We start from the raw sequence: 13,366 nt of genomic DNA on the forward strand, positions 1-13,366 counted from the left end.
TGGGAGCTCAAGGCTAGCCTGGTCTACAAAATGAGTTCCAGGACGGCCAGGACTACATAGAGAAATCCTATCTTGAAAAAGGAAATACGGGCGGGCAGTGGTGGCGCACCCCTTTAATCCCAGCACTCAGGAGGCAGAGCCAGCCTGGTCTACAGAGCGAGCTCCAGGACAGAGCACCAAAACTACACAGAGAAACCCTGTTTCGAAAAACCAAAAAAAAAAAAAAAAAAAAAGGGAGGAGGACAGAGACACAGAGGGGAGAGAGAGAGAAAAGAAAGATATATCCTCGGCCAAGGTCAGAAAGTTTAGTATCTGCCTACTTGCTTCTGTCTTACAGCCTCTTGTTAATTAAATAATCAATTAATTATTATTTAAATAATTAATCAATTAATTTTTATTTGGGTCTCTCTCTATGTAAAACCATGGCTGTCCCCTTCAATGTAGACCAGACTGGCCTTGAACTAAAAAAGATCCACATTCATCTGCCGCTAGAGTGCTGGGATTAAAGACGTGCATATTGTGTTTTATTTTGAGTTGTTAAAATTAAAGGACTAGAGAGATGGCCCAGCAGTTAAGAACACTGGCTGCTCTTGCAGAGGACTCTGGTTCACTTCCCATCACCCACATAGTGGCCCATTACCATCTGTAATCCTAGTTTTATCAGATCCCAAACCCTCTTCCAGCCTCCCTGACCACCAGGCACACAAGTGATATACAGACATACATTCAGAGCACTCATATACACAAAATTAATTTTTTTTTATTTTAACTAGCTGATTGTGGTTGATAAATAAAAAGAGTTTAGCTGGATGTTGTGGTGCAGGCCTTTAATCCCTACACTCTGGTTGCGGAGGCAGGCAGATTTCTATGAGTTCAAGGTCAGCCTGGCCTACATAGCAAACAACTCTACATCATGAGACTGTATCTTGCAAAAAATTTTAAGGGACTGAAGAAATGACCCAAGAGCCCTGGCTGCTCTACCTAGAGGACCCAGGTTCAATTCCCAGCACCCACAAACTGCCTAACTCCAGTTCCAGGGGTCTCACAACCTTACACACATGAAAAAATAAAAAGTAGTTACCTGTTCAGGAGGGAAAGAATTAAGGTTTCTTTTTAGAAATACCTAGAAAAGACTGGAGGGATGACTCAACCAGCTCATGACTTCCCGTAACTCCAATTTCAAGGGATCTAGCACCCTCTTCTTGACTTCTTGCCTCCACAGGCATCTGCGCGCACACACCACACACACATACACACACACATACAATCTTCTTTTAAAAAATGGTGGTGGTGTTGCATGCTTTTAATCTCAACACTTCGGAGGCAGTTGAATCGCTATAAATTTGAGACCAGCCTGGTCTACATAGCAAATTTCAAGATAGCAAGGGTTACGGAGGAAGGAAGAAGGAAGGAAGGAAGGAAGGAAGGAAGGAAGGAAGGAAGGAAGGAAGGAAGGAAGGAAGGAAGGAAGGGAGATATCTACCAATCGTCTTCCTTTCTTTTCAGGGTCCAGTCTTGAACCAGGGCCTCCCACATGGTTAGCCAGTGCTCTACCACTGAGCTATAGCCCTGACCCGATGACTTTGTGTTAAAGGGGAGGGGTATGGTGACTTTGTTTTATTGGTCCCTTGGAAAGTGAGAGGAACATGTATTTCAGAATAAGAGTGGCTTGAAAGTTCTTGTCCATAGCACAGGCAGGATCATAGCCTCATTCCTAGTCCAGAAGACCAGGTTAAATGTTCCTTGTTATTTTTAGTGCCTGGGTTATGGAAATAAAAGAACCAGGGAGGAAGGGGGCACCCGGATTTGAACCAGGGACCTCTTGATCTGCAGTCAAATGCTCTACCCCTGAGCTATACCCCCTCACCTTGTCATTGTCCTCTTCCTTGTCCACTTATGGTGACTCACTATGAACTGGTTCCACCCACACTAATGCCCCGGGGAGCTTTGTGTTCTCAAGCCTCGCCTTCTCTGTACACATCTTCTGCTTTGGCTTTTCTCAGCCACCAAGGAGCAGGGTGGGAACATAAAACAATGACAACTGGTCAGAAAGGAAATGGACATCATGAGCAGAAAATCCTCTGATTTGGGCTAATAAGCACCCTGATGTCATCTTGATCCCCCTGCCCCCTAATGAATTACATGGAGGGAGGAGATGGATGATGTCAGGTTTTTTATTTTTGTTTTTTTAGGACTAAGAATTTAATTTAAGGCCTCAACCATGCTAACTAAACTCTCTACTACACACTCTCAGCATCTAGCTATATTCCTGTCCCTAGAGTTTCTTTTTTTCTTTAGACACAGTCTCCCTATGTAACCAATTTAGCCTTGACCTGCATCCTTCTGCCTCAGTCTCTCAGCTAGCTGGGATTATAGACCAAACTCCCAGGCCCACTTGAAATGTCAGGATTGTGTTTTGTGTTTCAGAGGGGATGGAAATAATCAGGGAAATCGTATTTATTATTTTTGAGACTTGATCCAGGGTCTCTCTATAGTCCTTGCTGGCTTGGGACCCATTATGTAACCAGGCTGACTTGGTACTTGTGCGGCTCGTCCCATTTCCAGCTCCTAAGTACTGGGCTTACAAGTGTGCGTCACTGCACCTAGCTAGGGCCTCACTGCCTATTCCTCGTGTATTTTTGCCTTTGTTTATTTGGGTTTGTTTTCTTTTTGTCTCTTTTAAATGACATTTTAATTGTGTTTGAGCATATGTATGCACATGGGCATATACATGCCACAGAGAGCATGTGGCAGTCAGAGGACAGTTTGTGGCAATCAGTATGCTCTTTCTACCTTGTGGGTGCTGGGGACCTGACTCAGGTTGTCACATACAGCTCCCTTCCTTGTTCTGATGGAAACAGTGGCCAGCTTACTGGTACCTGGAGAAGTTTTGTGGAGGGCCAAGCTTGTAGTACCTAGTGCTGGCTGGAGAGGTAGCCCAGTGGCAGACCGCTGGTGTTTCCTTGTACTAGACCATGGGTTTAATCCCTGGCCCTGCCAAGGAAGGACACACAAACACAGCCCCATCTCACCACCCAGCCTAGAAGGAAACAGAGGCTGCCTTGATTTTTCAATTGATCTTCTCCCTTCCAAAGGTGAAGCTGAGTGTACAGAATCCAGCTTGTTCCCTCCTCCCACCCCAGAGAAGAAAGAACATACCTGGACACACAAATGTAACTTTTTGTTTTTGTTTTAGTTTTTACAAATTTAGCTTTTAAAAATATAGAGTAGCATTGACAGTTCATCTAAAGATCTGCTTGGAGATTCATGTCAAGGCCTGTGAAGCAATGTCTTCAGAAAATAGGGAATGGGGTGACTTCTCCGAACACTGATGGGCGCTGGCGGAGGGCTGGAGTGTTCCGGCGGTAGCCAAATCGACCGTTCAAGCCCGTGGTTATCTTCTTTGGATTGGCATTGTAGTAATCATGTCCACTGACCTGCTGGAGGGAATGCCCTTGGGAAAGAGGAGAGTGGCTGAGCCTGCAGACAACTTAAGCCCAGTGAGTCATAGCATCCCTACCCCCACAGCTGGGTGCTTCCTCCTCAGAGGCCCTGGGCCCCTTGAAAAAAACCAACAACATGAGGTCCCAGAAACAGAGATGTCCTAGAAATGAACCCTGCCCCAGGTGCGTTTACAAGAGGACTCTGACTGGTATGTGCTGGGTCCGCACTTGGCTCCCTGGAGATGTGAAGATGTCAGCCCTTGCCTCTCTCCCATCTGGAGAAAATAGATGAGATCAATTCGATCGTGTGATACAAAGAACTTCATGGTAATCTTGTGCCCAAAGGTGGAGTTGGATGGGAAGAAGGTTGTCCCCGTGAGAACAAGTGAATCTTCCTTTTCCCATGGCTGCTAAACTGATCATGCTCAGGGAAGCAGTGGGGGGGGGGGGGGCACACTACGAACACACAGGCAGGAATGCATGGCGCGCCCGCGAGAGCGCACACACACACACACACACACACACACACACACACACACACACACACACGGACACACACACACACGGACACGGACACGGACACGGACACACGGACATGGAACAACAGGCTCTAGACTGGATGGGGGAAACTGCAGCTCCATCTCAGCCCTTCCTTGCAGACCAGTTTAAAATCATGCATGGTGCAATGAATTGTACCATGGGATAAAAGGAGGCTGAGGGGTACCCGACATATGGTAGGTGTTCAAGAACTGAGTATTAGGTGCCCCAAACATGATTTGCTATGTATGGGAAGAAAAGCCAGGAGGATACAGTCCTTGGCCCTCTCTTCCCACCCAGGCCTCTCTAAGCTCTGGGGTACACAGTGTTTTTCCATGGTGGGATCATATGAAGATGATCACTTGCCTGCCCCTGCCCAGTTTCTCCTGTTCAGATATCTCTGTCCTTGACCAAAAATGTGGTAATAATCCACTATCCAGCCATCCCTTCCTGTACCTCCATGATCCTGAAAATGAAGGAGAGAAGGCTGTCAGTTGGGGTGCCTCAGAGAGTGAGGTGCAAACTTCCTGGGGCTGCTTTGGGGAAGAGGAAGAAGAAGAGCCAGAAGAAACTGGGGGGCAGATTAAATGCACTAATGACCTGCAGAGGCAGTGTGGCTGGTGGGGCTCTGTGGCTGGACAGTGTGGATCCTGATCCCAGCTCTATTACTGGCAAGCTATGTGACCACCGGCCAATTACAGAGCTTCTCGGCCCTCACGTTCCCTCATTAGTAACCAACTGGAAAGCTGCCATGAGATGTCCATGACTTAGTTCAGATAAAAGGCCTGCCATAGTAAAGGCTGAATACACATTTTGTTACATGTTGTTGGTTATTTTTCTCAAGACAAGAGGCTCACATAGCTCAGGGGAAGCCTTAAATCTGTTTAGTTGAGGTTGACCTTGACCTCCTGTCTTCACCCTAACCTCTCCCCAGTACACATGCCACTCATCCAGCTCAAATATCTTGTTTCTCACACTCCCCCAACCCCCCAGAGAGAGTTTCTCTGTCACTTTTGAACCTGTTCTAGAACTCACTCTGTAGACCAGGCTGGCCTTGAACTCAGAGAGACCCCTGCCTCTGCCTCTGGGATTAAAAATGTGTGCCACCACCACCTGACTTTCCCACATCTTTATTCAAATAAAAATACCCAGTACATGGGCTGGGCGGTGGTGGCGCACGCCTTTAATCCCAGCACTGGGGAGGCAGAGCCAGGTGGATCTCTGTGAGTTCCAGGCCACCCTGGGCTACCAAGTGAGTCCCAGGAAAGGCACAAAGCTACACAGAGAAACCCTGTCTCGAAAAACCAAAAGAAAAAAAAGAAAAAAAAATACCCAGCACAGATGTAATTTTGATGATAAACAATAATAAAACAAAACCAGACCTGGGCATGGGCATGCTGTAACTTCGCAGCTCTTGGGAAGTTTCGAGTCTGAAGCCAGGCTTGAGTACACAGTGAGTTCCAAGCCAGCCTGGGCTACTAAGTATGAGACCATCTCAAGAAACAAACAAACCAAAAAAGGAAACACTTTAAAAGCTTGAGTATGGTAGCACATGCTTACATTCTGAAGCTTAGGAGGAAACAGAAGGGTCCCAAGTTTGAAGGCAACCTGAGCTGGAGAATGAGTCAGAGATGAAACTCTGCCTCAAAAGAAAGGGGGGGGGGGGTTGGAGGCAGAACTGGAGAGATGACTCAGTGGTTGAGAGTTCTGGAAGCGCCTCTAGAACATCCAGTTCAATTCCCAGTACCCACATGAAGGCTCACAACTGTAACTCCAGTGCAGGGCATCTGACACCCTCTTCTTTCCTCCAAGAGCACCAGGCACACAAGTGATGTACAGACATAAGTGTGGGCAAAACACTCTGTGTGTGTGTGTGAAACTGGACACAGTGGCACGTCTTTAATCCTAGCAGTTGGGAGGCAGAGACCAGCGGATCTCTGTGAGTTCCAAGCCAGTTTCTTGGCCAGCCAGGGTCATATAGTGAGACCCTATCTCTAAAAACAAACAAAAAAACAAAGTAAGCTGGAAAGTGGTGGCGCACGCCTTTAATCCCAGCACTCGGGAGGCAGAGCCAGGTGGATCTCTGTGAGTTCGAGGCCAGCCTGGTCTCCAAATAGAGTTTCAGCAAAGGTGCAAAGCTACACAGAGAAACCCTGTCTTGGAAAAAAAAAAAAAGTGGGGCTCCCTTCCCTTGGGCTCACAGGTGTCCCTAGCCAGCTTAACCCTGCAACTGTGACAGCATAGACCCAAGATGCCAGGTCGGGACAATCCCCTTTGTGTGGTTCACCGAGCTCTATGGGAGTTTCTTCAGGTTTTGAGGACCTGCGGTAAGGTCACGCTAAAAGCGTTCCCCCACACACACCAGTGATGTCACAAAGACAAGGAAACCTATTTGTCGTGAGAGGCAGGCTTCCCGCCCTAGTCTCCCTCTTGCAAAACAAGAAATGAGACTGTAGATGGGGTTCCGAGTGGAAAGAACCTCGTGAGCTCAGCACCTCCACTCCTCGGTCACCACACTCCTCCACTCCCCAGTTCACCAACGCAGCCGCAGGGTGCTGGCCTCTGCGGTGCCCAGCCCTCTGCAGGGCGAGGCCCAGAATTAGGGAGGGCAAAACCTCACAGTCCTGGGCCATCAAAGTCAAGCACCAATGGCTGGCTGCCGGAATCTCGGGGGCCTCTGGGATACTCCCAAACCTACCTGATCAGTTTTCCGCAAAACGGGCGGAACTACGTGGCTTCGGAAGTACCGACGCGTGTGGTAGTCAAGTTGTGGATTGTAAGGCGGAATTGCGGACCACAGCTTGGGCCTCGTGAGGCCGTAGGCCCGAGCCATTGTGCTCACGGCCACCCCATCCAAAACAAAGCTCTTTTCGAGTCGCAGAGGACACACACAACAGTGAGGCATCCCAACCAGCACAGCCTCTGAAGACTTTCTGGAGAGAGCACAGATGGGACTTCACGGAGCATTGTTACATTGTTACGTAGGTCAAGTTTCTCCCGAGACACAAACCTCATTGTTCTACATTTCCGGTTCACCACGCCCATCTTACTGAGGTGCTGGGATTTAACTCAGGGCTTCATGCGCATGCGTACTAGATAAGCCCTCTCTCAAACTGTACTACATGCCCAGTTTTCTGCGCTCACAATTTATATACATAAATGTTTTGTGTTTGTTTTGTTTTGTTGGTGTTTTCGAGACAGGGTTTCTCTGTGTAGTTTTGGTGCCTGTCCTGGATCTTGCGCTTTAGACCAGGTTGGTCTCGAACTCGAGGTTCCACCAGGATAGCCAGGGCTACACAGAGAAACCCTGTCTCAAAAAACCAAACCAAAAAAAGGTAACGGAACTTAGTCCCCCTGCAAAGCTGTGCGGCTTTAACATCTCCAGCCACTGCTCCCAGGCTTTATTAGATTCAGTTTCTTGGCTGAGTTCCGCTGCAAAGCTGGCATCTAGATTTGACCATAATTCAGAGCACTTTAGAACCCTCGCCTTCAGTGTAAGTAGCTAAGGGTTTAGGAGGATTTCCATAAACCACAGGTGGTGGGGCTCACTTGTAATCCTAGCATTGGGAAGGTATTCAAGGTCAACCAACTACAGATTGAGGTCAGCCTGGGGTAGCTACTGCTGATTGTCCCTTCCCTACCCGCAATTCACCTAGTTGCAGAACCGAACACCAGAATTCTCTTTTCCCAACCCTCTGTTCAGGACCCTCAGAGTTGTTCCTTTCATCCCACTTTTCTAATCATTCTTAGATAGCCCAGGCTAGCCTCATTTTTTGATAGCCCCTAAGTACTGGGATTACAAGTATGTGCCACCTGGAACCAATTCTTGTCGTCCAGACTGAGAAAAAAACAAAAACAAAAACCTAAACTAAGTGGACATGGAATTCTTTGCCTGGCAGGGACTAGGATACAGTAAAATGCTATATTCTGTTTATAATCGCAAGCGACTCTTTCCTCATGCTTCCACTTCCCCAGTTGACCACTCACCCCAATAATAAACCCTAATACACCCCATGTACCGAAGCACCCCCATATACATGTGCCAACCCTGTATGGCATTTGGGGGGAAGCAGGTTGGCAATACTTTTGGGTATTCCTGGGAATTGAAACTGTTCTCAGCCAGGCAAGCCCTCTACTACAGGATACTTTCAGGCCTTCACTTTGCTAAAATTACCCAGGATGGCCTCAAAACTTACTTTTGCCTCTCCTGGATTAGACACAAATCACAGCTAAGGCTTTCTGTTCATTGCTGTATAAATGCCTGACCTCCCAACATTCAAGAAAAAGGTTTGCCGAATGTAAGCATGTCGACTATAATCCCAGCACCAGTGAGGGAGTGGATGGAACACAGCTTCTAGTCGGTGCTGGAGAGGTGGCTCAGCATTTCAGAGTACTGCTTCCTCTTCCAGAGAACCTGGGTTCAGTTCCCAGCAACCACACAGGAACATAATCTGTAACTCAAGTTCTAGAGTATCTGACTACCTGAGGGCACTGTATAGATGGTGCAGATATACAATCCAGCACCAACAGACCTAGAATAGACCTAAAGAAAAGCAGGAGGATCATTTATGAGTTTGAGGCATTCCAACTAAGGATACACATACCAAGACTTTGCCTCAAAATTTTTTTTGAGCCAGGTGGTGGTGGTGAATGCCTTTAATCCCAGCACTTGGGAGGCATGGGCAGGAGGATCTCAGTGAGCTTAAAGCTAGCCCAGCCTACAAAGTGAGTTCTGGGACAGCCCAAGGTGGGGGGGGGGGGGGTGCGCTGCACGCCGGCTATGATCAGGCTCGTCTTGTTGGTATTATAGAAGAAAACCACTGTGCAGGGATAAAAAAAGACTGCTTTTTATACCTCTATCAGTCTGTGGATATCGCTTTTCCAGTCCTTAAAAAGCACCCACATGACAGCTCACAACTGTGACTCCAGTTCTAGGGGACCCAACACCCAAGACAAACCAGCAGTACACATCCCTGGCAGGGTATTAGTAGTGTGAAAGTACATAAGCACTAAACTTTCACCTTGTTTCAAAGGCTGCTTTTGTTGAAGTGTACCTACAATAGGTCACTTGTCATTAGGCAGAATGCACCAGCATTTCAGCCTGCATTTTATCTGCACACCATGTGTGTGTACCTCGTGCTAGAGGGTCCTAAAAGAGGATGTTGGCTTTTTTTCTCTCTCAATTGGAGCTACAGCTACCATGTGGGTGCTGAGAATTGAACCTGTGTCCTCTGAAAGAACAGCCTATGTTCTTTATAGCTGATCCATCTCTCCAGGCCCTAAAGATAATCCTGGCTGATACCGGTGAAGGTGTGTCAAGAAAACAAATTCTTGGAGCAAAGACTTTTTAATGAATATTTTACAAATACACCAGAGAATCATGCAATGCTGCCTGCATTGGACGCAATCCTGGGCCACAAGTCTGCACATTCCTTTGCGACTGGACCTGTGATAGCAGAACCTGCACAGAAAAAGGAGACAGGTCAGACAGAGGGCTCCTTGTCCATGCTCCTGGAGCAGTCAGTCACCCAGCCCGAGATGTACAAGACGGTTTGAAGTGATCCGTACCTTTCATCTCGCCTTTATTGTTTACTATGACCCCTGCATTGTCTTCAAAATAAAGAAACACCCCATCTTTTCTTCGATACGACTTTCGTTGTCGAATTACCACCGCTGGATGGACTAAGGAGGAAAAACAGGGCAGCAGTTATCACCTGTCAAAGCCCTAGAACAAGCAAGCATAAAGGCAAGCAGCTACACCCCTCCACAGAATGTCCAATCAGCATTAGGTTTCCATCACCTAGCCTCAAGGACAAGAATCAATGCAAACATCCCCTTTAAGCAGCCATCATTTTTGTTCAGAAAGATATATATATACACGCTCCTTTCCTGAATAATTCCAAAATATAAACTTAAAAACAGTCTGCCACACCTTCCCCTCTTATGTAGCAAGCTAGGACCACACGATCAGAAGTCAGAGCCCAAGAGCTCAGTTGACAGAATTTGCCTTGCATGCAAGAGTGATGTAGTAGTACATGCCTGTAACCTAGCACTCTAATGAAGAATGTGGCCTTCACAACGATAACCTTAGAGGGCTTCCCCTACAACATACACACATTTTGACGTACAAATATTAACTACACTAAATAAAAATGTATTTTTATGTGTCAGTTTCTACATACTTCTTTGTTTGCTGTCCAACATATCTAAAGAGAATTCATTACTGGTGTTTGTTTGAAGTGTATTATTACTCCCTGAACTACCCAATTAATGCCCAGCATCTTGACAGTGCACCCTATCTTACTAAGGACAGGAAATGTTTTCTTTAGACTTTGTGTTCCTTTACTGGAGAAAGATCCCTCATCAGTATACAGTGATGCAAATATTACACGCAATCCATTCTGTTACTTTTGCCTATTGATGAGGTAGTTCCACTTGGAAAAAACAAGACTAGATCCCTTTGGGACCTTACCAATGTCAGACAATATACATGAACCACCACCATCTCTTCAGAGTCTAAAAACTACCTAGCCTGGCTTCCATTTCTATTGTATAATTAGAACTAAGCTCAACTTTTAAAGCTACCTGTTTAAAAGCCCTCTCTCCTGCATGTTCAAGTTGAAGCACTATCATTATGTACAATATTAAAACTGAATTCCTAAAGACAGATTCTGACTACTGTTAAAGCCACAGATCAGGAAAAAATAGGTAACTAATACTAATACGGAACTAAGTCTCAATTGGAGATTCCCAATTATGACCGCAGAAACTTAGGATGTCTCCACCAGTGGTGGGGACAACAGTACATCCAGCTGTTATCCTCCCCAAAGTAAGGGTCACATGCTGTACTCTCCTCTGACAGCCTCCTGAGCCACCAACCAGACCTTGGAAGTGTTCTGAGAAGAGGCTTTGGGGAACAAAGAAAGCTCCTCCCCCATACAGTCTCTCTGTGTAGCTTTGTAGCCTGTCCTGGAACTCGCTCTGTAGAACAAACTGGCCTGGAACTCAGCGATCCACCTGCCTCTGCCCCCCAAGTGCTGGGATTAAAATCTTGCACCACCACTGCCTGGCTTTCCCAAGTTTTTTGAGACAGGACATCTGTGTACCCCTGGCTGTCCTGGAACTTGCTCTGTAGACCAGGCTGGCCTCAAACTCATAAAGATCCACCTGCCTCGGCCCAGCACAAAGATTTCTAACTACATGCTCCAAGTACACTGGGGTTTGTGGAAGCTGACTGCAAAGTGTTGCTACAGCACACCAGCACACCCCACACCCACATTTGTGCCGTGCCAAGGGACTGCTACGAAGGCCCTGAAAAAAAAAAAAAAAAAAAAAGAACAGAACAGTGCTTTTAAACCCAGCACCTAGGAAACTGAGGTGTGTGGATCTGAGTTCAAGGCCAGGCAGGTCTCCATTAGGCTTGTCCCTTTTAATTCATCCACATACCTGATGGGAACACTTTTTGACACCTTTAAAGCTGTGCCTGCTTCCAGCTGTTCCAACAATAAGCCACACATCAAACACCCATTCAGGATTACCATACAAGGAACCAGAGACCTTTCCTCATAAAAACAGGTGGTCTACTATTGCCTGATGAACTGCCAGGTGAGCCACAGATTAAACAGCAGAGACCTGAGCTTACAGAAGAATATCCAGGAAAACGACAAGATATTCCATAAACCAAAACAGTCAGGCCCATGGCTCATGCCTCCAAGTCCAATACAGGCTACAAAGTCAAAAGCTGTCTGGGAGCACCAAAACCAGCAGCAGCTGTACAACCGATCAACAGCTTCTCAAATGAACAGAAGTCACGTGGAGGTTTTGGCAGCCACAAAAAAAAAAAAATCCTTTTTTCCAATGTATGGAGAACTTCAACTATCCGCCATGGTCTACTCACCCTTTTTTCTTAGTTCTGGTTTGCCTTTCTTAACTGTGGCCATCACCATGTCGCCCACACCAGCAGCAGGAAGTCTGTTCAGTCGTCCCTTGATTCCCTTCACAGAGATGATATACAAATTTTTGGCTCCTACCAAAAAGAAAAAAAAAACAAAATTAACAAAAAAAAAAAAAAAACAGGTGCAAACAAAAATAATATTTGTAGCAGACGGCGGTATTGCCCGCTTAGGGTCACCCTCAGAAAGCCATAGAAACGAAACAAAAGCGAGTTCTTGTACTTCCCAAGCCCCTTCTCACTCACTGGACACTCAAGCCCCCTTTCAGATGTATCCTGTCACAACACCGATTGAAGTCAACAACACAGCAAGTTGCCACTTCACCCAAAAGTGGTGTTTTCACTCTGCCCCTTCTTGACGGCTCAGTGGGTCACCAGCAATCGGCCCACTGAGTGCTTTTAAAAGGGGGATCGCGGCGGGCACGGCCAGGAGCCTCACCTGTATTGTCAGCACAGTTGATCACAGCTCCTACCGGAAGACCCAGGGAAATCCGGAATTTCGCTCCGGAGGACCCACCACGTCCTGCGGGGAGGCAGAGAAACCAGATAAAGCAACCACCGTTTGCAGGATCCCCAGTGCCCCTCACAGTCCCACCCTGAAATGGCATAAGATTTGCAAGAAAAGCGTCTCCCCGTGTGCCGCCCAGCGGTCACAGGACCCGGCTGCCCCCCACATTACCATCCTCCTGTCGAGGTTAAGGGGGTTTGGACGGCTCCAGCCTCCACTTTTTACAGTTATCGAGGCTGCAAAGGCAGGCCGGCTAGCGCCCCACTGCGCAGCCGTGCGCGGGGCGCCCTCACGGGCTCCGTCCGGCCCCGCGCTCCGCAGCCCGGGCCCACGCTGCGCTCCTGCCAGCTCGGCGCCCCGACTCCGCCACCCTCCTCCTCCTCCGGGGCTTTTCCGAGGCCTCCGCGGCGCCCATCCACTCCCTCTCCGGCCCGGGAAACTGCAAAGCGCCGCCACTGCCCGGAGCCGTCGCCACGGACCCGCCCGGCCGCCCGGCGCGGCGGATGCCAGCGGATCCCCAAGCCCAAACCCTCACCTCGCTTCGACATCTTGGACGCCCGGAAAGAGTCAGAAAGGAAGTCAGTCCAAGGGACCCTGGGATATGAACGGGAGGCCCCGCCCCGTCGGCCACGTGACCGGATCTCCCGGCACCCGCCTGGTCCCTCGTGGCGCAGCTGTATGACGTAGGAAGCCTGGGCGTCTTTGCGGCGCCCGGGCGTTGTAAACGGTGGTTTAATTATCCAGGCGCAGATGAATTCTGTTCTCTTCCCAGCGGCCGCGGAAGTAATTGGAGACAGACACATTGGGTTTTTTTTTTTTTGTCTTTATTAATTTGCTCAACGGCTTCTTTTGAGCTTCGTTGCCAAGCTCTTCTCTGGTTACCAGGAATTCAAAAATAAGGCGCGCACCGGGCGTGGTGGTACTCTC

The 13,366-nt window shown here is 47.9% G+C and overlaps 2 protein-coding genes and 2 non-coding genes across 4 annotated transcripts; all 4 read right to left on the bottom strand.

Moving 5' to 3' along the window:
- Positions 1 to 1,791: 1,791 nt before the first annotated feature.
- Trnac-gca (transfer RNA cysteine (anticodon GCA)) lies at positions 1,792 to 1,863 on the bottom strand. The gene has a single exon. It is a non-coding gene; the product is annotated as a tRNA-Cys (tRNA).
- Positions 1,864 to 3,174: 1,311 nt separating this feature from the next.
- Spmap1 (sperm microtubule associated protein 1) lies at positions 3,175 to 6,952 on the bottom strand. The gene is made up of 3 exons (XM_006971861.4): positions 6,679 to 6,952; positions 4,347 to 4,446; positions 3,175 to 3,454 (listed from the first exon to the last, which is right to left on the bottom strand). The coding sequence occupies exons 1-3, from the start codon at positions 6,883 to 6,885 to the stop codon at positions 3,294 to 3,296; spliced, it is 468 nt and encodes a 155-aa protein (XP_006971923.1). The 5' UTR covers positions 6,886 to 6,952; the 3' UTR covers positions 3,175 to 3,293.
- A 2,356-nt stretch (positions 6,953 to 9,308) lies between these two features.
- Rpl23 (ribosomal protein L23) lies at positions 9,309 to 13,110 on the bottom strand. Its single transcript, XM_006971860.4, has 5 exons — positions 12,975 to 13,110; positions 12,371 to 12,454; positions 11,878 to 12,006; positions 9,549 to 9,662; positions 9,309 to 9,441 (listed from the first exon to the last, which is right to left on the bottom strand). The coding sequence occupies exons 1-5, from the start codon at positions 12,985 to 12,987 to the stop codon at positions 9,359 to 9,361; spliced, it is 423 nt and encodes a 140-aa protein (XP_006971922.1). The 5' UTR covers positions 12,988 to 13,110; the 3' UTR covers positions 9,309 to 9,358.
- On the bottom strand, positions 12,206 to 12,340 carry LOC121831911 (small nucleolar RNA SNORA21). The gene has a single exon (XR_006075506.2). It is a non-coding gene; the product is annotated as a small nucleolar RNA SNORA21 (small nucleolar RNA).
- Positions 13,111 to 13,366: the final 256 nt, after the last annotated feature.

Source organism: Peromyscus maniculatus, chromosome 8 (genome assembly GCF_049852395.1).
Source record: "Peromyscus maniculatus bairdii isolate BWxNUB_F1_BW_parent chromosome 8, HU_Pman_BW_mat_3.1, whole genome shotgun sequence".
Classification (NCBI taxonomy): domain Eukaryota; kingdom Metazoa; phylum Chordata; class Mammalia; order Rodentia; family Cricetidae; genus Peromyscus; species Peromyscus maniculatus.